We start from the raw sequence: 27,517 nt of genomic DNA, 5'->3' as shown, positions 1-27,517 counted from the left end.
CATAGGTTACCTATGTTATGAAAAGGGGGACGTGTTCTATAGCCATGTCCTAGGGAAGTGATGGCAAACCTTGGCACCCCAGATGTTTTGGAACTACATTTCCCATGATGCTCATGCACTCTTCAGTGCAGTTGACCATCATGGGAAATGTAGTTCCAAAACATCTGGGGTGCCAATGTTTGCCATCACTGTCCTAAGGTGACAACACTGCTCCTCCACACAAATAGTACAGTGAGTGTAATCACCCTAGAATAGGATTTTTTTTTACTGGTAGGATCAACGGGTAATACTAATCATGGTCTAGCAGAAGAAGTAAAAAACCAGGTGGCTGTCCACAGATTTACAATGGGCACTGGGCATATCTCACTCACTGGGCATATCTCACTGGTGACTTTAAGATGCCTACAGGTGACTTAGCTCATCAGAACCTGAAACACTTCTTTTGGATGGACTGGCCTTTTGTTTCCCCAGGCTCCTTGTCTGCCTTCCTGTGACTATAATTCTAAGTGACTGCACGGTTTACAAAATCTTGTGCAAAATAAATAAGTAAATAGTACATCATCAGCTATAACATTTTATAATAACTCCAGGGGTCACATTGCTGCTGAGCCAGTATATCTAAGCTTGTCACGAATTATGCCATCTCAGATTGTTTGGAATAACGATTACAATCTATTTTAACTTTAAATATAAATAGTTTTTGATCTCAAGTGCTGATCTCCAGTAAATATGTACTGAAATGCCAAAAGAACATTAGCGTATGTCAAGAATGTAACCTAACTTGTGGAAGTTTTGAAAAAAACAGATGCCAGACATCAGATTGCTGCACTCCATTAACTATTTCAGCAACCGTACCCCAATCTTCATTAATGGTATACGTCTACTGCAGCAGCAGTGTAAAGATAACATTTGTCTTTTCTAAAGCCCTAAGAAAGAGGGAGATATGTGAAGCCCCTGAAATGCATTTGATATAATTTCCAATTAAAAAGGATTTCATCATATTTGAGCATTCTGCTAAACGTTTTTTGGCGCGATGTTGTTCTTTGAACTGCACGTTCTGCCCAAGATCTCTCAGGGTTAGTGGGAGCTGTGGTTCAGGAACAGCCTACAGTATATACCAACCTATGTACCATTTCTATGTTACAATTTCATCCAGTATAAAAAACCTAGAGAAGAAGGTAAAATCCCATACCACTTTTAACCCAACTGGCCTGGTCAGTTCACAAAATTGAGGACATTTCCTGGTCCTCAGAAGGTGAGATTTTTCCTGGTACAGGTGTAAAACCATGGTATACTTCTTTTTTGGGCATGAAGGGATAATTGAATGAAAAAAAAAACACACTGCCTCTCTTTATCTGTGCAATGCTAGATCTCAGCCTATTAGTTTTTTTAAAAATGTTGGCCTTTAAAATATAAGTAAACCCAATCACCAAATCACATATAAGCTTTAATATGCTAACGTAATTTTAAAGGTGTTTTCCATGCTCATTGTTCAGGCACCACCTTCCATTACAGGGTGGCAACACTTTGTTCTGGTGTCCCAATTGTGCTCCTGCGTTGTCACAATGTCACACACTCTTCCAATGCAGACACATATTGCACAAGATTTCTCCACTGTTGTCATCATCTTAAAAAATACAGTTTTTTGTATGATACATAGTGCTTTATCAAACCAAATGTCAGTCAGCTAAAGTTCTCATCTACTTTAACAAAATGCCCCTTTATTCAAATATCACACCCACATTTTCTACATACTTAGGTTTTACTTTTTGTTTCACAAATTAACATTTTAGTTGAACCTTATCTCTATAAATTAATTTATCTTTATACTTATTCATTATTTACTCCACATCCCCTTTAACCATATTTTGAAGTTTCATAACACCCCTTCTAGCCGTGATGTAAAACAGCTGTGTTTATTGTATTCTGTGAGCTGATGGAAAGAGGCAAGGGAAAAAAAAAAAACACTTTATTTATTACTTTTGCCTGTTGGGTGGGAGCGAGAGCATATGCAGTAAGATGCATTGTATTTATACGTTCTCACGTTCCTGAAAAGCAGTGCAAATAAAAAGCAGCCATTAACCATCTAAGCGGCAAAAAAAAAAAGAAACGACCCAGAGCTCCCAAATAGATTCAGCGCATTTTCTAGAACTTTCTATAGCAGTAAATAAATAGTAATGGGTCTTATGTCCCTTCCAGCATCATACTGACTAAACGACTTGGTAGGGAAATCACCTTTTGGTAATTGTAAGGTCAACGCACGGCATCCAATCCTTCATCTTCTCTCCAAATGCAAAGGCGCTATAAATATTACGACTCCCTTTTAAACATGAAATTGCTCTGGCAATGTTGCCCTTTCCATTCACTAACATAATGTCATAAAATATACATTTCGAGGTAAATATGCAGCAACGGTTGGGGCGGGCCTCCTGGTCCTCCAGTAAATGAGAGGTTAACTGCAGAGTGCCAATCCCATTATTGAGGGAATTTAGCACCTTGGACAGCTCTGTAAAAATCTTTATTGCTTTTCTGACCCAGTCGGCATGTTTTGCCCGTGCGAACCTCACCTCCTTCCTCTGATTGAAAGGCAATATATTAGATTCCGAACACAAACATGCCTGAGGCTTGATCCCCTACCGGGAGTGCAGTGACACGGAGGGACTGTAATTTTCTGGTCACTCTACTCCAGGGCACCAAGCCAGGCGTCCCTGGTTAACTTTACAAAACTACGGCATGTTCCAGACTGTCTTTCTCAGAGTTAAAGGGGAACTCTTAATAACTCTTAATAATGGTCTCCATTTCTTTGTTCAAGGTTCTTCTTGTTTCAGCTTCCTCCCCCATCACAAAACTTACCAGAAAGATAAATTCTCAAATGTAAACCCAATCACTAAAATCTCATATAGGCTTTAACACACTAAAGTAATTTTATATAATATATAATAATATATAATATAATTACAACCTGGTGATCTTTTCCATACAAGGCCTTCATGCCCTCCTATAAAAAATAATAATAAAAAAAATAAAATAATGTATATATAATGTATATATAGTGATATTGTGGGGCACCTTTAGAGTACCTTTTATCAAGTCCAGACCAGTCATGGATGTACGTTTTCATTAATTAAACATTCACATTAAAAAAACTCTCACACAGTTACCCTTACAGGGGGGTTTCAACATCACCACAATTTAACATGTAGCATGAAGTGCCTCATGGCTTTTCAGAGTTTGTAGTCCCTGAGCTTGTCTCTGCACAGACTCACCACACTGTCTCAGTCAGCTTTCTGATAAACAAGACATTCATCTGGACTGCACAGGCTCCTGCCTAATGACAAACCATCTTTCAATACCCCTCAGACAACAGTATGGTCAGATGGCCTCTCCTTGGGCATTCTCCCAGTATCTGCTTTCACACATTTGCTGCTCCTAGAGCAACCTGTCTCCAGGGGAAAGGAGCCCCAAATCACAGCCAGCCCATTGATTAAAAAGGCAATGATTAAGACATTCTGGAACCTCTCACACACCTTTTTTAAGTGTCTTCTGGCCAGTCCATTGATGTCATGGATCCTTTGTCCTCTCCCGAGGCAGTGGTCAGTTCAGCCAAGCTGCTTTGATGAAGCTTCCCCCCAAGAAGGTTCTATGACAGCTGGGGCTCAGAAGGGGTGAATTGAATGAGTCTGGGTGACCGACAAATCAAATGGCAGATAATATTTTTATTTTTAATAGGCAACTTATTTTTTTTTCTTTGATTTAGCTGGAGTTCTGCTTAAAAATGTTTTGCAGTTCTCCTTTAAAGTAGAGTTGCATGCTTCACAAATGTTTTACATTACTCATAGCCGCAAGCATGCTCTATGTACGTATCTTCCTCTGAAATCATGGTACTGCTTCTCTCTGATTGGTCATGGGAAAACATGGCTGATGAAGTATTTCTTCCTTTTTTCCTCTATTGCCGAGGCTGTGATTGGGCAGTGAGGGAGCAGCAGCACATTAATTAGATCTTTTCTGTGCTCTATGCTCTTTGTCCAGTGTTAAGATAACAATAATTTTGTAATCTAGTAGAGCTATGACTAAAGCCTGGTACACACTATATGTTTTTATTTCATACAACCCAACGTACTGAAAAAAATAAAATCTCTGTACTAACACAAATAATGTTAGTACAGTGATCTCCCACGCTGTGCTATTGTGTACCGATCGGATGCCGGTCGGCTGCTGGTTTTCAAACATTTTTGTTTGACAGAAGATGGTTGTGTGTACCCAGCTGGTTTTCAAGCATTCATTCGACAGAAACCGGTCGTGAAATTGGCTTCTGTTGGATAGGCAGCTGCACATACGGGCCGAAAGTCAGACGCTTTCTACTGTAATGGCTGATTTGGGCTGATAATCGGCCTGTGTGTACCCGACATTACTCACAGTGTTGACCCCCCTCTCACAGTGTAATTGTTGTTGTGCGCATGGGATTATAGGAGACTATCTGGAGTACCGCTTTAATTGGAAAAAAACTTGCCGTATGAATTTTTTTTACTGATAACATCAATCTCTTAAAATTTCAACAACTTTCAACTGAATTTACCAGAGTCTGATTCCTCGCTTCGTTGTCATCATGACTCTACCTTGCTTCCCCAGGCTGGATACATCATACCGATAAAACAATAAAGCTATAGATCAAAAACACACAGCCTAAACGGGACCATTCCTATTATGTTTCTGGAATGTTTGCATTACGTGTTGTTAATTAAAAAATAATTTAAATGAGCTTACCCGCATTACAAATTTGTACGGCTTATTTTAAGACCCCCCTAGCAAACTCGGGTTTCCTTTGATGTGAATGTGGTCCCTCTGCCAGTACTTGAGAAAACATTGAATACAGACAAAACCACTCAGGTGTGTCTGCATAAAAGAGGACCTGTCTTGCACATAGTGCTAGTTTTATAACAGGTTAAAAGGGAAGATCACCCTGGGTCCTCTGCCAGAAGGGGTCACATGCTATTCAAGACTATAGTTAAAATGGGTTTCTTTTAAGAAAATGTATCTTGGGAAGCAATATTTTGCCAGCAATTACCTGTAAAAGTTTTTATTCTGTTATATTGTATCAGGTTTAAATGAATTTTGGTGGCTCGAGGGAACCACACATAGGGCAATTAATGCCCTGTGGGGAGTAGCCTATGCATGTGTGCATGCAAGCACAACCTCATAATGACGTTTTTAAAATGTGTGACTGTCATTGAAAAAGTAAACTAACACCATAATTATTGATTAGTTAGAAAAGAAAAAGTTGATTATCCAGAAAATTTTGTGTAGAGGTAGGTCTAGCAAGACCAACCTCTATATTTTGTTTTGTATATTCATGTGGACAGTTGATATAGATCCATAGGTTGCTGTATTGACAGTATGTACTTACATGTATACACTTCAGATATATAACTCATTTAATCTTAGTTCCAGTGATATGCAATAAATGGACTTTGATAGAAAAAATTGGTGATTTGCTGTTTATTTAATTGCTGTGTATGAGAGGCTTACTGAACTCCAAGTCCAAATCCAGCCCTGCCCGCACACACATCAAGCAATCTAAAAGATAGATGGGAACCCAGAGTCGGCAGCACATCATTGCTCAGGACTGCTCCACCATGAACCATGCCTACATAATATGCAACACGCCCTGCATTCCTATTCCCCCAGGAAGCTAGAAATCACTGAAGTAGACACCGCTATTCTGGTGATCTCCACTTCCTTCCATGTGCTGTGCTGAACAGCCAGCTTGATGCGCTTTGAACACAGGTGGACAGCTGCTTAGCAGGAGCGCCATTCAGAGAGCACTTTGCATCTTCTGGCTGAATGCAAATCGTTCTCTGATTGGATGAGATTGAGTGACATCATGCTTTCCACCTTGTTCAATCGAAAAATGGTTTACATTCATGCAGAAAGTACTAAGCATTCTCTGAATGGAAAAAACAGAAAGGCTGGTGCTATGAAAGTCAGCTAAAACATAATTTTATTATTGCATGTGAACAGCAGTCAAAAAGAAAGCCAACACGTTAATTGAGCAGCAGGCATTGCAGGTGGTAGTAGCTCCGAGGCACCTGTTCCAGTTTTCTGAATGGCATCCATACCGAGCAGCCAACCTCCTGTATTTTCAATGCATGAGGCTGGCCTCTCAGCTCAGGACCCGGAAGCAAGTGGAGATCACTGATGTAGCTGTGTCTACTGCTTTGATTTCCAACTTCCAGAGGCATCGCCCTGGTATAGTATATACTTAGTTACATTGGTCCAAGCTAGACCAATGTAACTACGTAAAGATATACCATGCCTAGGATTCATTTTTTTTTGTAATAAGGTGGTTTATTAGATTTTTTTCATAGAAAAAGTACAGAGTACACCAATTGTAAGATAAGACGGCCTGCAAGCTGAATACAATTCTGAACAACATGCGTTACAGTAAAGGTGGAACTCTGTGTACACTGTTAAACAGTACCGGTAACAGCGGAGCATAATCTGAGTAACAAACAAAGCAAGTAAAAGGTACAAACATTACTCCAACTTCCATTCGACCACACACACACATGTACACATATGTGCCTCCCCTCTTCCCCCAAGTGCATACCAAAATCCAAGAAACACATGGAAACAGTACCCTAAGAAATTACATTAAAAGAGGGCACCTTCGGGTAAGAGGCCATAGATGATTCCAGCCATGAATTCCACATTTTCTGAAAATTTTTGGGGCATGCTCTACCTTCATATATTATGAATTGAATTCATCTTTAAAGATCATATGAGATTTTAGTGATTGGTTTTAGATCTGCCTTATACAGACTGGTGACTTTTTCACCACCATTTTCCTACCTCTGCAAAATACCCAAAGAATAATTTAAAGACTGGATGAAACATTTAGTGCAAAATAAACATTTCTGACAGTTAAAAAGCACCTATAAGCACAATTAAAGAAAGACAGCAGAATTTGGTTTTCAGAGGGACTGCCACTCCTAAAGCAGGACAGTTGGGATATATGGTGACCTGTCTCTCTCCTGACTGCATGCAAACTGGCCAACAGACTTATAGGTTATTTGTGTCTTTGTTTCAGAAGGGTTACATTTTGGTCTACAGTTAAAAGCTACAAGAGCACCCAGACCAAATACGCCCTCCCCCCCCCCCCTTCCAGTTAGACACCCCTCCCGGGCTGGTTCCCTGTCTTGCCAGGCACTTCATCTTCATATGGTGCAGAATTTAAATTGAGGAAATGCTAATGCGCATGTAAAAGCGTGACATCTGAGAGTTTGCAAGAGGTTTATGGTGACAGCAAAATGAATGCAATTAGATCTCATTTTTCTGATGAGAAACTGCAAGAAAATTAATAATACCAATTTGCTTTTTGGGGAAAGGCACAGATTTTTTTCCCTTCCTTTCTCACTAAACTTTTTTTGATAGCTCAAATGTCAGGTGATTTGTTTGTCCGAATTAAAACTCTTCAATGGCCTGTGATGACAGGGATGTTTATATCTCCTAATAAACCCTGCTAACTTTTGTCTCTGTTTTCTAACCTGGAAGAACTAATTTTATGCACATTAGCAGATGGACTAGGCCAATCAGATATAATAATTTGTAGGCAAGGCCAGCCATGCTTTCAGGCTATTGGTTGTCAGTGGGAATTGTAGTGTCTGCCCCAACCACTGACAACTAAACTACATACCCTCACCTTCTATTGCCAGCATAGTAATGTGCAAATATAATGGACACACAGGACTAAAGCAGGCCTTAATGGTAAAATGATGGTGTATTTTTCAGTAAGCACATATATTGAGTCATTATTACCGTATTCACCATTGAGTGCTCTTCCATATTTTTGGTATTGAATTCAATGTAGAGATTTGTAGAATTGGCACTACATGGAGCTCTTGGTCCTATAGCTCTGTTTCAGGCTTAACAACTGTTGAGATACAACCATACCAGGAGTGTATTGTTTATAATGAACTGAGGGAGCTGTTCTCTTTGCAAGGGAAGTTGCATTTTCCCAGGGAATATGCCCAAAAGCTTAATGAATGTGAAGTTTTACTTTGTAAAGAATACCCAATCACATTCATGGAAAAAAAAAGATTTTTGATCACATATGACTGGATGATGGAAGTCAGCATAACTTCACCTCATTCACTAAGCTCTGGCACAAAATTCTCTTGCAAAGTAAACAGCCTATTTGCCTTTAGTAGATCATCCCCATAGACTTTCATAGTGAGAAGGAAAAGAAAGCACTCAAGGGTGCAAGAAGGTTAGAATTACAAATACAATTGTCTCCACTTACATTTATCTAATTGCAAGTTACACGCACAAGATATTTGATGAGATTATTTGCATCAAGAATAGCTCTTTTGGATGTTTTCAAAGACATTGACAAAAATATAAATTTTCTTTAAATGTTATTCACTTTTAATTAAATGTATAAAATTATGCATTCCCTTTGACACTGGAAGACACAAGTACCAGGATCAGACCTAATGAAATCAACACAGGCTGGGACTTGGTTTGGCAAAATTGTACTTTTAAAAGACACTCTGGTGGCCAAATGCTTCTTTAAGACGCTTGAATGAAGTATGACCATTATTATTTACATTTATCTTTGTTTATCTTTGTCTGTATTTTCTTGTAGGAGGTCATTCTGAAGAGAGCAGCAGATCTAGTCGAGGCACTGTACGGAATGCCACACAATAATCAGGTAACATATAACATTAAAGTGATATTAAAGTCTTGTTTTTTTTTGTTTGTTTAAAATTAACAAACATGTTATACCTACCTGCTCTGTGTAGTGGTTTTGCACAGAGAAACCCAGATCCTCCTCTTCTCGGGTGCCTCGCAGACACTCCTGGCCCCTCCCTCCTGTTGAGTGCTCCCACAGCAAGTAGCTTGCTTATGGGGGCACCTGAGCTGAGCTGTTACTTTGTGTGTCCATTCAGATGCAGAGCCGTGGCTCGACCCCACTCCTCCAACCCCCCTCTCCTCATTGGCTCACTGACTTTGTTTGACAGCAGCAGGAGCCAATGGAAAAACAGGTGCTGCCCGCACACTAAAATGGAGCATTTAGTATGTGGTCAGTGTGAACGAATCCTTTAGGGCTCCCTCTAATCTCAATTTTGTAGGCAATTCTGCCATCATCCTTAAAGCCTAAGTTTACTCAAGTCAAAAAAGAAAATAACAGAATAGACATTACTTATGATCAATGCCATGTATCCCTTGTGCTGCTGTCTCCTTCTTTAGTCAAAATCTTCCCCCTTACCCCCCCCAAACACCCCCTTTTAATCATTGATTTATCTACCATTTATAGATCCTGTTTCATTCATAGAAGCTGTTGTATGCCTTCTATGAATAAGGTAGTGGGATGCAAAAAGTAGGCATAGTCGGACACCTTTGATGGAAAGTAATTTTTCTTGTGTGTGTTTTTTTTTTTTTTGAGTAAACTTAGGTTTTAAAGTTACAACAGCACACAAGAATAGGAACTCAATAAGGTCTACCATGTGTATGTAATACTCCTGGAGGGATATAGACTGTAAGCTAGTCAGGTACAGGAACTGATGTAAATGGATTTATGATTTCTGTAAAGTGCTCTGGAATATGTTGATGCCATATAAACTAATAAAATAACCACTTGCATTTATCATCTTCCTTAAAGTATAAATGTAACTTTGGAATATAATTCAACATATGACTTCAATCCTAGTTGATTTGTTATGTTTCATTACACTGTAGCAAAACATTATGTGTCATTTTTATCATAAAAATGGCAATTTCATACCAACAGAAAATTAATAAAAAAAATTAAAATCACAGCAGACCCATTATTTGCCAAATTGAAAAAAATGTATATCTAATAAGTAAAGAAAAGGAAAAGGCAAAATGCTGCCCCCTTCCTTTAATGTATGATATGCCATGGCAAAAGCTGTCAAAGTAAGCTGCATGTAACTCCAGAGGAATAAGCCCTGCATACTGGGAAAAGTGACTGGGGGGATTCTCAGAAATGTTATGAGCATTGCCTGTGTACCCGTAAAACTGAAAGCTTACCATCCTCTATGTGGGAGCCACTAATGACCATCAGCTAACTGATTTACACTGGAAGGGCTGCAGTGTGTTTTATTTGGATGTTTGATACTATGTGTGCCATATTTCAACAGGAAATTATATTGAAAAGGGCAGCTGACATTGCCGAAGCTCTTTACAGTGTTCCAAGAAACCATAGCCAACTTCCTGCCCTCGCCAACTCCTCTGTACATCCCAGCATGATGGGAGTCAACTCTTTTAGCGGGCAACTCGCTGTCAATGTTTCCGAGCCATCACAAGTCACCAATCAGGGTAAGAAAAAATGTCACAGCACTTTCTACCATGATAACGTATTTCAGATATAAGATATAATGGTACATAAATACATTACTTCTCTTACATCCTTAGGTTATTAGCATTTTGGATAGCGTGTGACACAGGTCTGAACCAGGAAAAAAATACATTTATTAGATGACTTCAGTGTTTTCAGTGTGGAAGTCAGAAATATGAAGGGGTTTCAGGCTGCATTTTAGTGTCATAGCTAACTTGTAGAAAGAAAAATCAATCAAGGGTGTCAATAAATGGGTTGCATTAAGTGATTTAAAGTGGCCTTTTCAGTAACTTCATTACTTCTTTGGAAAAGTTCCACCTATGTCCAATAAAATGCAGTCCTTGAGGACCAGTCAAGTGTCTTTGCCTAGGCTGAGATTATGTCATCAGTCTGCTGCAGGCAAAAGAAGCAGTTCCTTAATTTTTTTATTGTAAGTGTTCTAGAATGAATGAAAACAGAATTATTGATCTCTGATTTCTTGGTGACCATCCTCAGGCTTCACCCGTAACACAAGCAGCGTATCACCCCATAGCTACGCACCCAGCACCACCCCCCAACAAACCAACTACAGCTCCGTCACAACCAGCATGAACGGCTACGGAAACACAGCCATGTCCAATCTCGCTGGATCGCCCAGCTTCCTCAATGGATCAGCTGCCAACTCACCTTATGCCAGTAAGTGTTTGTTTCATGGGGCGTGTGCAGAGATGTAAAGGGCTCAATCACACCAGTACGTATAAAGATTCACATATGTTCTTTGAGTTTTCTTTGTTTTCATTTTAAAGACCTTTAATGTATTTTATATGCAATCAGATAGATTGCAATAAATAAATTACAGCGCTCGCAACAAATGAATCAAATAACCATCAAAAATTTTATCACAATTGTGTTGATGTGTAATCCAAAATCTTACTATTAAAGTGCTCTAGTGCTCCAAAAAACTTCAAACACACTAAAAATTACAAAAACACAACGCTTAAAACAGTGCAAAATTGATGAATGAACAAAAAATTATAATATTTCAAGTTTCAAGTGTTGTGTTTTTGTAATTTTATATAGTGTTTGAAGTTTTTTGGAGCACTAGAGTATTTTACTAGTACAATTTTGAATTACACATCAACACAATTGTGATAAGATTTTTGATGGTTATTTGATTAATTTGTTGCGAGCGTTGTAATTTATTTATTGCATGTTTTCAAGTAATTAGCACTTTGTGTACAGCAGCTGCAAGTTCTTTTCATATTAACAATTATTGTTTTTCACCTTAGCGCGAGTAAATATTGTTTTCACAATCAGATAGATTGCATTTATGTTTATTCAGGGGTACTATAGATCAAAAGTTAACAGAAAACTTCCCATAGCTGTTCCATCTATAGGCTCACTGAAATTCCTTTTGTACACTTTACAGTAGTGCACTTTTACACATAATATCACATTCAAACTACATACAGAACTTTTTATTAATGCAGTGCCATACAACAACCTTAAAGTGGTTGTAAACCCTTACAATCCACTTTTTGCTACAGGTAAGCCTATAATAAGGCTTACCTGTAGCTACCCTGCATATCTCCTAAACCTGTACGGTTTAGGAGATATCCCCTGTATCAGCATGTGCCGACATCATCGGCACATGCGCACTGAAGTAACGGCACATTTGTGCTGTTGCTTCAGCTGATGTGCTGTTACTGGTGGCTCCCATGCGCATGCGCGGGGGTGATGTCTGATCTGGTCAATTACATCTCCAGAGCCCGCGATACCCGGAAATATCTCTGGGAGCGTTGTTGCCAGCCAGAGCAGTGTGCGGGGACCGCAGCGGGGGCTTCGATCTAAGGTAAGTATTTCATAATGAGCTAGTATGCTATGCATACTAGCTCATTATGCCTTTGTCTTGCAGGTTTTTTTTTTTTTGGGGGGGGTTTTGTGGGTTTACAACCACAATAAAATAGAGCTAAACTCATCAGTTTAACTGTTTCCCAAAACGATTGCATTCAAGGCATGCCATGAATGTCACAGTTGCTTCTGCTCCCAAACAAACTGTCAAGCCATCAGATAGCCATCAGTGGTTCTCAACTCCTATCCTCAGGACCCACTAACAGACCAGGTTTGCAAGATAACTGAAATACATCAAAGGTGATATAATTTTCTGCTCAGTGATTGCAGTTTTCTAGTCTGCATCTCTCCAAGGTAATACTTAAAATCTGGCCTGTTAGTGGGTCCTGAAGACAGGAGTTGAGAACCACTGCTATAAAGGATAGGATGGTTTAGTTTCGCTTTAAGGACTTAACTGGTTTTAAGGATAAAATATACCTTTACATGTATTTCCAAGTGCTCTTGAACCATTTATTCAGTTTATAAGTTCAGGAAGGATAACTGGCATGTTTCTTCCCATGTCCCTCAACGCACTATCGATCAATGAGGCCACATATCACGTTAAAGGAGCAACAGCTAATTGACTTTGAGGGGTGGGCCAGTTGTTATATTTTTAAAGTCAAGGTTTATTTAAAAGCATATTTTGGAATTACAGAGTTCCCAGGGTGAGTTTGCAGGTATCTAAAGGTGTATGCCTTTCTTTTTTGATGCCAGTTTACTTAAGGCTTGGTTCACACTATTGCAATGTTACTATGAGGTGATTTACAGTGTGATTATGTGGCACGGCTTTGATGCAACTTTGCATATTTTATGGGGGCAGGTCACACTGTTCATTGCACCAAAGTAGTGCAGGAACCTTTTTCAAAATCCCACTCTGAGTTGCTTTGACTAAAATGGATACCATTAAAAACAATAAGATTTCCCTTGCCATGCAATTCTGTGCGAATCAGGTTGCATCAGAATTCCCACTAGAGTGAACCAGGCCTAAGTATACAGGTGTATTTGTGTGTACTTCAGTGTGATTGTAACATTGTAGCTTTCATTTGGACAATTACAGGCTCAGCCCAAAAATGTTAAAGTGGAAATCCAGTAAAATACTATCTAAGTCTAAACCTGCTCCAACCCCCATTCTAAGCCCTGTTCTAACTACCCTATAAAAGAAAAGATGTCTTTAATGATCTTTTCTGAGGGCATTCAGGTCACGTGATCAGCTCCCAGCACCGGCTTCCGTGTGTAGAGGAGAGACAGCCACCAATGGATGCCCCATAGTAAGCCTATGGGTGTTGTCACCAAATAGGCATTGCAGCAGGTGTTGGTTCTTTCCTCTTCACTGAAGCTGGTCACTGGGAGATCATGCGACCGGACAGAATAGTAAGTATTGACATCTTTCCTTTACAGGTTAGTTAGTATAGGGTTTAGAATGGGGGAAGAAGCAGGTTTAAGCTTAGAGAGTAATTTACTGCACTTCTACTTTAATTTGAATACTCCCCACCACCACCACCACCACCACCACCACTTGTGTGACTGTGACAGATTTTTGCATGAAAATAGTTTACAATACCTTTTAACTCTTAGTGAAAATCCTGTTGCTTGTGTCACACTCCTGTGCTATGTGCTGGCAGAGCTGAGTAATAGCCATACCCCTTAGCCCAAGTGTCCTCACACTGACTTTTATTGCAAAGCTGGGAAGGTGGAGTGTCTGAAAAGATCTGTTACAATACTGAGAGCACTGGGTCTAACTGGGTCTGCACAATCATATTTAGACATCCTGTACAACTACTGTAATAGGACAAAGAAGGTTACACTATGAAAATGGAGGTTGTTAGTATAAAGTCTGTCCAACTGCATAACTAATTCTGTGACTTAAATTAGGCTTTAACTAGACATTTAGGCTTTCTATTCTTAATGACCATCTAGTGTTCAGTAATTTTATGTGCTGGATGTATCTCTAAGACCCCTTTCACACTGCAGCACCGCTAAAACACCAGTCATTCATTTAAATGGGCAAGGGCATTTTGGGAGCGCTATTTATAGCGCTCCCAACCCGCCCCAAAGATGCTGCTTGCAGGACTTTTTCTAACGTCCCGCAAGCGCACCGCCTGAGTGTGAAAGCACCCATTGCAATGAATGGGATGCAGTTTTCAGCTGCCTTTCAGAGGCTGTTTCTAGTGCTAAAATGCTTGAAAACTGCCTCAGTGTGAAAGGGGTGTTACACATACTCTATGTTAGTAAATGTTCTGATAATTAATTAGATATACTAATAGTTTATGATCCATAGTGTTTTATTTGTAGTACACACTGCTTTATTATAAAATATTTGTTTAGTAGTTATCATTTTTGCTATATATACCACATCTGTAACAAGCTATGTTATAGTATTTTATGTCGCACATAATGGATCTGATATGATTCAGATTCTGTATACTGACACCTCATATCATTTGTCTTGTAGTTGTTCCATCCAGTCCCACAATGGCCTCATCCACCAGCCTCCAGTCCAACTGTAGCAGTTCCTCTGGAATCTTCTCCTTCTCTCCAGCCAATATGGTGTCAGCTGTCAAACAAAAGAGCGCTTTTGCCCCTGTAGTGCGACCTCAGGCCTCACCACCTCCCACCTGCACCAGTTCCAATGGAACCAGCCTACAAGGTGAGAGGAAACCCCTTCCTAGAAACACATATTCCCCACAGAGAAAAGCCACCAGTTATATGGAGACTGCTTTACATGCTGAATCTGCCCCAGTCAGCCATTTTGTGGCTTGAATCAGACAGACAGACACCTGCAGAGATTATTCAGCCATTTTGTGAAACTATTCAGTCAGCCAGACAGCTGCATGCATAATGGAGCCAGCTTGTTTTTGAAACAGAATGGAGTCAGCCATTCTGGGTCTCTATCAGTGTGTTCTTACTAAGAACTGCAGTTACTGTACATTCCAATGACCACCAATTAGATTAAAACGTTCAGGGCAACTCTGGTGCTGATTGGTGACTCAAGCTTGGTTCACACCAGTGCCAATTGGTTGTGGATTTTCCCCACATCTGATTTGCATGTCAGGTGATTGTGACCGGCTCTATATGGAGCCGGTTCACACATCTCCAGAGTGCAAATTGCACAGGAAGTCCTGTGCATCTTCTGGTCCGTTTCAGGTCCGAATTTAGTCAAAAATTTAGGCTGAAATTGGACCTGAAATGGTGAATGGAGATGCACCGACTCCCTGCTGTGAGTCGCTCAGTTCCTCAGTGTGAACCCAGGCTTAAGAGAAGTTACCAGTTCTTTGAAAGGCACACTTAATACAAAAAAGCACTTAAAGTGTTATTAAACCCTCAGTGTTTTTTTTCCTTCCCATACATTGAGCACAAAAAATTCAACATTCCCATTCAAAGTAAACTGTTAAAATTCCTACCCCAGCACTTGCAGTTTCAATACTTTTTGCTCCTGCTTTCTCATTGCTTCCCTAAACTTCCAGTCTTCACAGGAAAGAGTTAACGGTAGACAGTTCAGTCTGGAGTCAGACTGTTAGCTTGGAGAAGAGAGGAGCAGGGGAGTGCCTTGCCATCTGAAGCTACAGGGCTGTGTTTTCCCATTGATGTACACATTGTAGGGAGACACAACTCTAGTGCCTAGATGCAAGGATGGCTCCATAGGTGCTGCAAGAGAAAGAAAAGATAGAGGCTGCATACTTAGTAAGTAATTAAATCAGCTGCTGAAATACTTGAAAACTAAGGGTTTAATATCACTTTAAGATTTAATAATGCAGTCTGTGTTTTACCTGGTATATAATGATATTATGTAATATCTCATAATTCAGTATTGATCTAACATGTTGCATGAACAACGGTTCAGTCTGCAAAATCAAAATAGCTTTATGCCCCCAAAATTACACTTGTTTCAGAAATGTTCCTGATGTTTTTTTTGGATACTATAGAAGAAGAGAAGAGTAATCATTGTTGATTCATGTTTTACCATGCTATGCCAATTACTAACACAAAGATAGCACAAAATGGCTTCTGTGATGTCACACTTTACCTAGCTCTGGCATTAATACAGTCATCGGCAAATGACTGTAGTAGCAAATAGGACTAAGTCAACAAATCAGAAATGCAGTTTTTACAACTAATTTCCCCAAACCTTTACATAGAGCATAAGCCCTTATGATAGGGGTCACCAGTATGTTCCCTGGTAACTAATTTGCCCTTTTGTCTTCCCTCATCAGACCAGTCTTTTGTGGACACTGGCAAGTTCCTCAGTACAGGCTCTCTGCAGGGCTTGGCCTTCTCCTGAAGTATGTGATAAATTCTTCCCATTTTCTGCTCCTGTCGTGTTTCTGTGTTCTGTCCGTGTCTATTGCTCAGAGATGACATATCACACATATATCTCCACCAGGGCCTGACATATGAGCTGCGGCCTTCTTGAGCAACGAAAACATTGTGGTGTCCCTTATTGCATGAGAGATGGGAAATTCCACTTATTTAACCTGCCTTAGGAAAATGGCAGTTTCATTCTGATTGATTCTAATGATTCTGTTTTTATAAAAAAGAGCCACAAAAGCCAACAGGTATACATAAAGGCTAGTTAAAAGGTCCAGGTTCATACTATCATTTTGTTTATAAAGTTTCCCTTACTTTCTAATATATTTATAAATTATATAGGGTCTGGGATTAAAAGTACTATTTCAGTCTTCACAGATGATACCAAGCTATGCAGTAGAAAAACATCCTTACAGGATGCCTCCAACTTAAAAGCTGACCTCAATGCACTGTTACATTAAGCAACTGTGTGGCAAATGAGGTTTAATGTTCGGGGCTAACAATATGCACATATCATACATACTAGGAGGAATACAACTGGGGGAGTCAATGGTTGAAAAGGGATCAGGGTGTTCTGGTAGATCATAAGCTTAATAATAGCATGCAATGCCAAGCTGTAGTTTTCAAAGCAAGCAAAATCCTTTCTTATTATTATTAAGAGAGGTATGAACTCCAGAGAGATATAATTGTACCCTTGTACAAATCATTAGTAAGACCTCATCTGGAATATGCAGTTCAGTTTTGGGCACCAGTCCAGAAAAAGGATATTGAGGAACTGCAGAAAGTGCAGAGAAGGGCAACCAAACTGATAAGAGGCATGGAGGAGCTCAGATTAGAGGAACTAAATGTATTCTCTCTTGAGAAGAGAGAAGAAAAGATTAAGGAGGATACGATTAACATGTATAAATACATAAATGGTCCATATAGTGAACTTGGTGTAGAGCTATTCACTTTGAGGTCATTACATAAGACAAGGGGGCACTCTTTACGTCTGAAGGAAAAGTGATTTAATCTCCAAATATGGAAAGGCTTCTTCACAGTAATGCCCCGTACACATGGTCAGACATTGATCGGACATTCCGACAACAAAATCCTAGGATTTTTTCCGACGGATGTTGGCTCAAACTTGTCTTGCATACAAAGTTGTCGGAAAATCCGATCATTCTGAAAGCGGTGACGTAAAACACGTACGTCGGGACTATAAACGGGGCAGTAGCAAATAGCTTTCATCTCTTTATTTATTCTGAGCATGCGTGGCACTTTGTGCGTTGGATTTGTGTACACACGATTGGAAATTCCGACAACGGATTTTGTTGTTGGAAAATTTTATAGCCTGCTCTCAAACTTTGTGTGTCGGAAAATCCGATGGAAAATGTGTGATGGAGCCTACACACGGTCGGAATTTCCGACAACAAGGTTCTATCACACATTTTCTGACGGAAAATCCGACCGTGTGTACGGGGCATAAGAGCTGTGGAAATGTGGAATAGACTCCCTTAAGAGGTGGTTCTGGCCAGCTCAGTTGATTGTTTTAAGAGAGGCCTTGATTCTTTCCTAAATGCACATAATATACCTGGATACTAATATTTATAAGAAAAGTTGATCCAGAAAATATCTGATTGCCTCTTGGGGGATCAGGAGGATTTTTGTTCCCCCACTGGAGCAAATTGGATCATGCATTATTAGGGGGGGTTGCCTGTGGGGGTTTTCTATTTGTGTGTGTTTTGTTTGTTTTTTTCTCAGTTAGTTGAACTGGATGGACTTGTGTGTTATTTCAACCAGATTAACTATATAACTATGTTGTCAAAGTTAATAAGCTCTGGACCAAGTCATAGAGGCATGTTTCCATCTAACATTTTCACATTGAAAGTCTGTATCAAAAATGATCAGCACGCACCTAAAACCTGCTTGACTTAGTTACCCATCTCACAAAGCACAGCAATTTTCAGTAAATTGGGAAGTGTTTAATAAAACTAATGTGAACATTGGTTGTTATAAAGTATGATGGTTTTCAGTCAAGTTTGTTTTCAAATTTACACATTTTTAAATGGGTGTGATATATTTTTAACAATTTTTTTAAATCTTTAAATAAAATTTTTATTTTTCAAAATTAGTCAAGCAATAACTTCAATTCTAGCAGCTGTATCCATTATGTATCCCTCCTCCCTAACAATATGCCTACAAAGTCCTAAACTTATCTGTCCCTACTGCTCTTAGATCTTTACCATGCAGTCCACTAGGAGCCACAGAGCCTTCTAACGAAAAGTCTACTGACAGAGCTAGAGTTATTACAACATGTGGACTAAACATTAAGTCCATATCATCTTGCCCATACAAGGTTAAGTAACAATGTTTCTTCAAAGCCCTCCAACCCCCTTATACTTATCACTTTTTCCTCCTCTGTAGCTGGCTACCATATTATACTATAACTTCAAGGTATGGTGTAGCATGTGGCCTGCTCTTGTCCTCCTCTGTTGCAATGCTTAGGCATAGCAGCCAGTTACTAGGCTCAAGCTAGTCACATGCCTGGGGGAGAGTGACATCACCACTCTCCTGCTGACACCAATTAGCTGCAGTGGAGGAAGAAGTGGCCAGAAAACACTTGAAAGGTAGGTATAAGGGACTGTGGGGGGAGCTTTACATGGGCATGAGCAAGGTGTTTCTTTAAGCAGCTACACAAGAATATCTGTGTTTTGTTAAAATAAAACGTAATAAATATTGCAAAAATTATTATTTTTTTCCATACATCGAGAGGTTACTGCACTGTAGCACCAAACATATTCCTATCATATGATAAACCCTACTTTTTGCGTCCCCCTGTAAGAACACAATACTCAATAGCACAGCAGGGGAGATCGATGTACTAACATTGGATTGTTAGTAAAGCGTCTCCGACCTGAGCTGTCAGTAAGTAGTAGTGTACTAGTAGTGTGTACGAGGCTTAAGAGTACATTATCTCATATCCCAAACCTAGTCATACACATGTTGTAGATCCTGCTAGTGTTTTTGGATTGCTTGAAGAAAAACCCAGATTTCTAGCATTGCAAGGCTAGGGTGATCTCCACATAGCTACAATGCTCTACTATTTAGCTACAACGCTCCCCCTATAAATTCTCATCATTTATTTGCACGGCACTAACAATACACTACAAGTCATCTTTTATGCAGGCTGAAGGATTTATGATGAATATTGTGACCCTACATTAAAGGTCCTTCAAAAGATACCAGCTTCTTAGTAGCAGCATTACAAAACTTGCCCACCCAAATGTTAGGCTACACTCATCAACACCAAACTTTGCTAACCACAAACAAAGACTGAGCCTTCTGCTGCATGCACAAGAAAATAAAACAAGATGACAGATTTGCCATTCTTTTATCGCTTCCCCAAAGTTCTTAGGAGAGGAAGTCTATTAAGTTTCAGAAGGCCACGTAGGAATATGATATCCTGCCTTCCTTACAGGCAAGCGAGAATACCACCTTGCCTTATAAAAGAAATGGCTCTGAGGTCTTCTTTGGCTAGAATAGATAAATGTTGGGATTTTAAGACTAGGTTGTACCACTTCAATGTAATGTTTGTTAGTCTTTTTATTGTTCTGTGTTTTGTTGAGTCTTGTTTGTACTTATACTTTGTTATGTTTCACTGCAGCTATCTCTGGGATGATTGCACCTCCCATGTGAAACAAATGACAGAGGAACTCATCTGGGGTTTACTGTTAGAGAAATTCAACTCTCAAGTTTGGGAAGAACTCCTTTCTCTTGCTCTGACCAAGAGCACCCTTTAACTCAGGCCTCTGTATAGAGGAACCATAGAACTGCGGATTTAGACAATGGCAAACACACAAAGAAAGACTTTACGATCACAAAATTTGTTTGTCAATCAGATCATTGTCTTGGATCCCTGGACTGCCTAAATGTGTCACAGGACAAGATCTTCGAAGAACCTCGGGCACCAACATTACCATTACCATGTGCTTGACACAATGTCCTTGGCTAGATATGCACCAAGAGCTTTTAGATATCTAATCTTTTAAAATGATACTTCACCAACTATCTGAATGAAATGCATAAGATCATTTTATAATCATGAAGAGATGTCCACTTTTTTGTTTTGCTATGTGTTTTGTAATTATTTTGAAATGCCATAAGAGAATGATGATTGACAGAGCGTTTTTGTTGCTTTCGGTCTGGTTCTCCTGAGCCTGAAATTATTTTAGGCTGCTAAAATGGAAAAGGTCAAGAGCAAAGAACGGATACTAAGACCTGGTCTTTTATTTGACTGTTTCGTCATAGCATGAATCATTTTAATTTTGGTGTTGAAACTCTATTTACGTCCATTAGCACCCCCTTCCTTTATCACTATTTACCTTACTCCTAAAGTTGTCTCTTAGAGTTGGGTGATAGGAGATGTTAAAGAAGCAGTGACTGGGTCTGTTGATGCCCAAGCTAAATGGTAGTCTTTTAAAACTGTGTGCCCTTGGATTTCGCCCAATAACCTTATTTATGGCTATCAGAATCAGGCATCTGTTTAGGGCTTTTATACATGAAAAATATTTCCATTAACCAACCTAGCCAGGTGCAAAGCTAGCCTTCAGCCAAATCATGGTCCCTCAGCATCTACATATTCCATATTTAAGTCAAGTGCAATTCACTAAAGAACATTAGCTGTTTTTTGTTTTTTTTGTTTTTTGGCAAACACGTTTACAGCTACTGAGCTTTGGTAAATAAAGCACAAATTGCTGAATCTAAGAGTTGTGTGGGCCAGGAATAAGCATTTTAATCCCCTCTCTGTTGAATGACCCAAACTGCATCACAGATAGGAGAGCAAAGTGATATTTAATTTTCCATATCCCTTTTTTTATTCGGTGTTGTGGTCTGTATCTAGTTATAAATAATGTAGAATATTTTCTGAATTTGTAATTTTGCATTTTTTTTATTTTGTTTTATTTTTGTCTTATTTAGTTGCTATATATATATATATATATATATATATATATATATATATATATATATATATAATTTTTGCCAAAGTCCTATTTATATGGGAAAATCTTCTTTCTAAGTGTTGTGTCTGCCAACAGTAAAGAAAAAAACAAAGCCGCACTTCACACAACAGAAAGGGATGCTTTTGTTTTTAAAGATGAGCAAGCCTTTTTGGTTTTTAGTTTATTATTTGTAAGGGGAATTTGTAAAATATCCATATAAATAATGTATTTATCTCTGAAATTTGTACAGCCCTCAACCCAGTTTATTTTATTGTGTATGTTACAATGTGAAATGTGCAGACTTTTTTTTCTATTGTTTATTATGCTTGATGAACACATTTTTTTCTTTTGCTTTTTATTAATGTAATTTTTTTCACTTTATGTTGAAACAAATTTTAAGTTCTTTATCGACACCGGAATTGTTTTTTTTATTGTTGATATTTTTATACAATCGGACTTACTTTGCTCTATTAAGTCTTTATGCTGATGAAAGAATGTACTGTCTGAATGGATCTATCTGTAACATTGGAGCTGTGGCTTTGAAGGTGCATTCAGGTTTACATAAAGGAAATTATTACATTTTAGAGAAAAGGTAAGGGTACTGAAATCTAAGTTCTCACATGATTCGTTCATGTACTAAAACATAACTAAAATTGCAGTTTACAAAGTATACATAGCATGCAAAATTACTCTAACCTATATAGAAATTAAAGTAGTACTAAACCCTCCTATCCTGCTTTTCGCCAAGGATCTTAGCCTCTATATAGATCTGCAGTTGTTGTGGTGTTGCACAGTTGTCCAGCTATAATGCCAACCATTTGAAGGCTTGACAATTTGGCTGAGAGGTGACATTAGCCGACTGGCAACTGTGACAGGTATTATGAGAGGCATGTTTTGAATGTAGCATACACTGCGCATGCACTAGTAGGCAGAATGTAAGTGAAACTACTGCAGAAAATATAATTGGCATGTTTGATTAAAGGTTTATTGAAATGTATTAAATATTTCTAACTTGAGCATTCTTTTCCAAAAGGCTACATTGGTGGGTTTAGTTCTGCTTTAGAATATCTTAATACAATATACACTATTCTATGTCATCAGTTATTTTAGGCCAGATGAGGCTCACCAGTTGGAATTTATGGCAGCCTTCCTTGGTATTACTTAACAGGCAGTCTATTGTGTGTAATAAATGACCTACAATACAACACCATATTTGCTTCAATTTAAGACAAACTCCTTTTACATACAAGTCCCCAAATGTTATTAAAGCTCTACTATATAGGAATACTGATTTTTTAATGTTCTCAACCTTCATAAGCATTACTCTCCTCCACATATACAGTCATCCACAGGTTATTCAAAGAAATTACAGTTACTGGCTTAAGTCGGTGTCATTATAACTGATGCTAGTGCATTGGAAAGTCCTTGGACGTCATCGGGCTGCAGCTGTAAGCTTCTGGTAGCTCCTGTGCTGTACAGGAAGACCATTAGCTTTGGTGCATGACGTAACTGCCCTGGAAGCTTCTGTTTTGATGATCAAGGATTTATCCCCTTCATTTGTTCCATCACTGGTTAATCATATAAACAAATACATATATCTAGCATAGGCATATAAATGAACACATTACAATTAGCACAATAGATAGCCTCAGATCACACTGCACATACTGTATATACAATACTAGAATGATTATCGTTTTGCAGAGGTCATAAAGCAGGAAGGGTCCTGAGCATGTGCATTGGCTGTCATAACAAAGGTGGCAGCACAGGTTCACCTGGACAGCAAAAAGGTACACCAACATGCTTTCTGTGTCTGGTCCAAGGAGAACAAAAGTATATTTCTGGCATCATGGTATATTGGTAGGTGAGTATTCATGAACACACAGTTTCTCTGTTAACTAACTAGTCAGAGAACTAATGACTTTTAATTGAGTTAAAGCAAACCTTTCAAGAAACAGAATTTACTTTTTAAGAAAACTATCTACATTGCTCTGCAATGAGGAGTCTGTTGCCTGAGTTATATGCTACTCATTGGACTTCTGCAAAGCTCTGTGCCAATCTGGTAAAACATCCAAGAGTTCTTAGTTAACTGGTCGTGGATTGTTTTATATCAACAATGACTGATGACTGATAAGTGTATCTATATGCCTCCAAAGCCTTATGAGACTTCAGAGACTGTGAGGGAAAGATAAACTACATGTGACACACAGCTCTTTGACTTCCGGTCTATAGATTATGCCTGTGGGTGTTGAATTTGGCCTTAATAAGTTGTTAGGCATAATTAGCTAAGTGCTGGTTTGTGTAAAGACTGAATGCACCTAATTGAGTTACAGTGAATTGATGAATTAGTGACACTGATGGGCTGAATGTTTTCTTTCTTTCCTTCTGTCATATGCATGTCCATAGAATGTGGGAAGGGGGATTTTATACAAAGGGTGAACATACTTTCGTTTTGAAGTCCTCTTGAACATTTTACTTGCGTTCTTCACATGAATATATACCAGCAGTTTGAATGCCTTAATGCCTGTCATAACCATTCAACTTGTATCCTACCCACTGCCCATCCACCACCATCAGAGAAAAAAAAACTTATGGAGAAGCACAAGACAAACTTGTTTTCATACTTTGAAATAATTATATTTTTTTTAGATATTGAATATGTGGGGTGGGAGCTAAGGCCTCAGATTTGTGTTTTTATTTTTCTTCTAAATGAAGAATACAGGCAGATAAGGATCCATTTCACTGGTAGAAAAAGAAAACTAGAATGATATGTCATTTATATGCCTGAAATGCAAAGCCTCTTCTAAATCAAAAAGGCTAGAATAGAAGCCATCATTTTCTTCTTGGCCAGATTGTAGCGTGAAAGTTTTTTGCTAACTGCTATTATGGAAACAATTAAAAACAAGTAAAAAGTCCAACACTTTAACAGCTAACCATTATCTTTTTTTTATTATTTCCCTCTCCCATAAAATCTGCATGCTGAAACAACATTGAGGTTTCTCAGAAATGTAGGCCTTAATTATCATTGAGTAGTGTCCCAAGAAGAACTGTCTGAAATGCCCTTAGCAATCACATCTTACTACCATTTTGAAGTGGACCTGGAAAGTTAGGATGGTACTATCTTATAGGGATTATCTACAGCTGGTAAATATGCCTAAGCATTACTCTGAAAGATTTACCTTTTGTCTTCTTCTTGTAAAAATAGCAGGTCGCTTCCTGTGTCTTGAGCTTAATACCTGTATACCTTCAGTGTGGGATAATCTAAGGCATTGCTGTCTGTGACTGCTAGTCACAGGAGATCTGGAGTGGGATTTTGTGATGTCATCACCATGTGGCTCACTGTTCTCCTTGCTGGAGAGTTGAATGTACCTGACTACCTACAGTACAAGGATCTCTCTGCTTTTGCCTCCTTCAATTCTAAGGATATATGCTTTCTGCACCTTTCCTGCTGCTTGTTAAATATTCCCCTACTAGTCATCAGAATAACAGTCATGTGGGAGCTTGCTCTGACATGTGGAAACAAAGCCATGCTCCTTAACCAAGATGGCCACCTTCACAACATAGAGGCACAGAACAGAACAAGGCATGGCTAGTCAGTAATGGAGAAAAGGTCAGCAGTAGGCAGTGTATAGGCAATACTAGTGACTAGCCCTTTGCCCCTTTCTTTCTTTTTTTGGACAGAACATCCACAGTACAGGTTCTTTTTAAACCTGCTCTAAAATCACAGTTGTAATCTGATTGTTTGCTAGGGGTAACATGGTCAGTTCTTCTTTCACACATTCTATTCAATGAAGTTTAAGCTTGTCATAGATGAGTTCCAGCATGCCGATGCTTGAGATTAACATTCACAAAAAAAGCTTTATTTGCAGTTTAAAATAATACTAGTAAACCTGTCTATTAAAGTATGCAATCTAAATTGAAACCTGTAATATGTTTGGACAGATTCTGTTAAATATCTGTAAAGATTTATATTTTGTCAAAACATAAATCATTGTTTCTGATCTCCAATTCTGAAGGAGTATAAAAGTGCTCCAGGATAGGACATCTTTTTCAAGGTGCTTGCCCCATACAATTTATTAATGGAATTTAACACCAAGTAAGGTGGTGATAGAAGCTTTAGATCTGACAAGTTCTTTCCGGTAGCAGTTTGGTACAACAAGGTGTGACAATGAGACCAAGGAACGGCATTGAAATTTCTTTATATAGCATATCTTTCACCTTAGTGAATCATAAAAGACTTCATGGAGTTGCCAGTTAAGACAAGTAGCTATAGATGAATCCAATCTATCAATACAGAAATAACTCGCAACAAGGACAATTTTGCAGAATGGTTGTTCCACCCAAGTTTGACTTTTGATTTGATGATTTTGGTTGCCTGTATCACCCTCTGCCAAAATCTCCACCCACTATACAAAGTGCAGCTACAATGATCAAGCCCTATTACAGAACAGAAAGATTCTGCAGGGGCTTGTCTTTACCATTTAAATAAGTAAAGTTATTTGAAAAACTGGACTCACGGAGTGTGGCCTTGCACTTTGGACTGTGACAAGAATGCAATAGGGGAGACTAGAGCAACCCTTCAGTTTGGCCAGCACCTGATGTCAGGAAAGTCAGCCAAAAAGGGTTGTAAAATATTTAATTAGACTATAGACAAAATCTCATTGCGAAAGATTTAAGGCTTCTGTTGATGAGCCTTTGTTTGCTTCAGCAGAGTTTTGAAATCCCATACAAGTCTATGGGAATGCAAAACTCACTTGAAGCTGGTCATAAGTTGGTAAACTACAGGTCAAATGTACCGGTCAATGATTTTTGATCTCAGAAGCATCTCAAACTGATGTCAAGCTGATGCCATCAACACAAGCCCAATGCCTGTCGGCACAAGAATCAAAAGTATTCAAGGTTGCAAATTTGAGATCTTGTCATTGAAGTTTCAAAGAGGAATAGAAACTCAGAGGGTGGTTCAACTTTCCCAAAACAGTTCTGAGTCAACAGACCATTGCAAATATTTGGGTTCTAAAATGAGAAGGAACTTTTTTGCATAACATGGCATACCGAAGGGGAAATATAGGACATGCTAGGGAACGATTCCCATTGGGAAACCCAAGAGTCTTCAGACACTTACCAAGGCTGCTCTTGTGCTGTTTTTAAAATACATCTACAACGAATGTAAATAAACTCAGGATTATTTATTTTTACTTTTACTGCACAGGGCTGTTAGCATAGAAGCTTAACACTTTGTTCAATCAGTGTGTTGCAAACTGTAATCTACATCATTCAATTTTTTCTTTTTTTTCTTTTAATTGGGCCTAGCTCTCACAAAGTAGCATTTTGAGTTTGAGATCATCCTCCATCGCATCGAAAACAGAACAGAAAGTGAACAGAGATGGTTGCGTTTTATCCCTCATATGGATCTCACCTTTTAAATAGGAGCACTGTACAGTTCTGATGAAACAATAAAGAATCTTCAAATTTTTTGGCTATAAAATTTCAAGCTGTAAAAAAAATTTTAGACTTTCACAGTGATTAATTAAAGTTACTTCCTGTCTGTGTAGTCCACCTTTCACTCTTTTCGTTAATAAAGCTTTCGTACTCAAGCTATGTCTACCAGCCATGTGGAAACCTGTGCTGGTCATTGCGAGGAGGTTTCTAGTAAGAAGAAAGTCCTTCTGTCAGGCATGTTTCTGATAAACGTTCAACTCTTGAAAATAAAAATTTCGATGAACCTGTAATTTAATATACTTTTTTTCTTTTCAATAAACTGATTTGTCTAAATGCTTGTGTTATCCTCGGCCATGTGAATATTCTGCCACAAGTAGAGGTGGATATACTACCTGTGCTTCTAAAAGAGAGGCCCTGAAGGACAAGACCTCACATCTAGGAGGTAGAGTGAGATCAACTTGTCAAACTATCAAATAACACAGAAGGTAGTAAAGGCCAGAAAAAAACTGTATGGAAACAAAATCTTGATGTCTAGATGGTTTAGGACAGAGGTTCAACGATTATG

General features: G+C 38.7%; 1 protein-coding gene across 4 annotated transcripts in view; it reads left to right on the top strand.

Annotated features, from left to right (window-relative positions):
* EBF1 (EBF transcription factor 1) overlaps window positions 1-27,285 on the top strand; it is a 465,753-nt gene extending 438,468 nt beyond the window's left edge. For 2 of the 4 annotated variants that reach the window (XM_073621179.1, XM_073621178.1), the window contains exons 12-17: window positions 8,645-8,710; window positions 10,161-10,338; window positions 10,853-11,032; window positions 14,679-14,873; window positions 16,438-16,506; window positions 20,178-27,285. In XM_073621179.1, coding sequence (XP_073477280.1) covers window positions 8,645-8,710; window positions 10,161-10,338; window positions 10,853-11,032; window positions 14,679-14,873; window positions 16,438-16,505 — 687 coding nt within the window. In that variant the 3' untranslated portion in view covers window position 16,506; window positions 20,178-27,285. The remainder of the gene's footprint in view (window positions 1-8,644; window positions 8,711-10,160; window positions 10,339-10,852; window positions 11,033-14,678; window positions 14,874-16,437; window positions 16,507-20,177) is intronic. The other 2 variants (XM_073621181.1, XM_073621180.1) reach the window with 1 other exon arrangement.
* The last annotated feature ends 232 nt before the right edge of the window (window positions 27,286-27,517 follow it).

The sequence above is a fragment of the Aquarana catesbeiana genome, linkage group LG03 (assembly GCF_042186555.1).
Source record: "Aquarana catesbeiana isolate 2022-GZ linkage group LG03, ASM4218655v1, whole genome shotgun sequence".
In the NCBI taxonomy this organism is placed as follows: domain Eukaryota; kingdom Metazoa; phylum Chordata; class Amphibia; order Anura; family Ranidae; genus Aquarana; species Aquarana catesbeiana.
The sequence above is the reverse complement of the archived record's forward strand: the minus strand, read 5'-3'. Positions and strand labels throughout refer to the sequence as shown.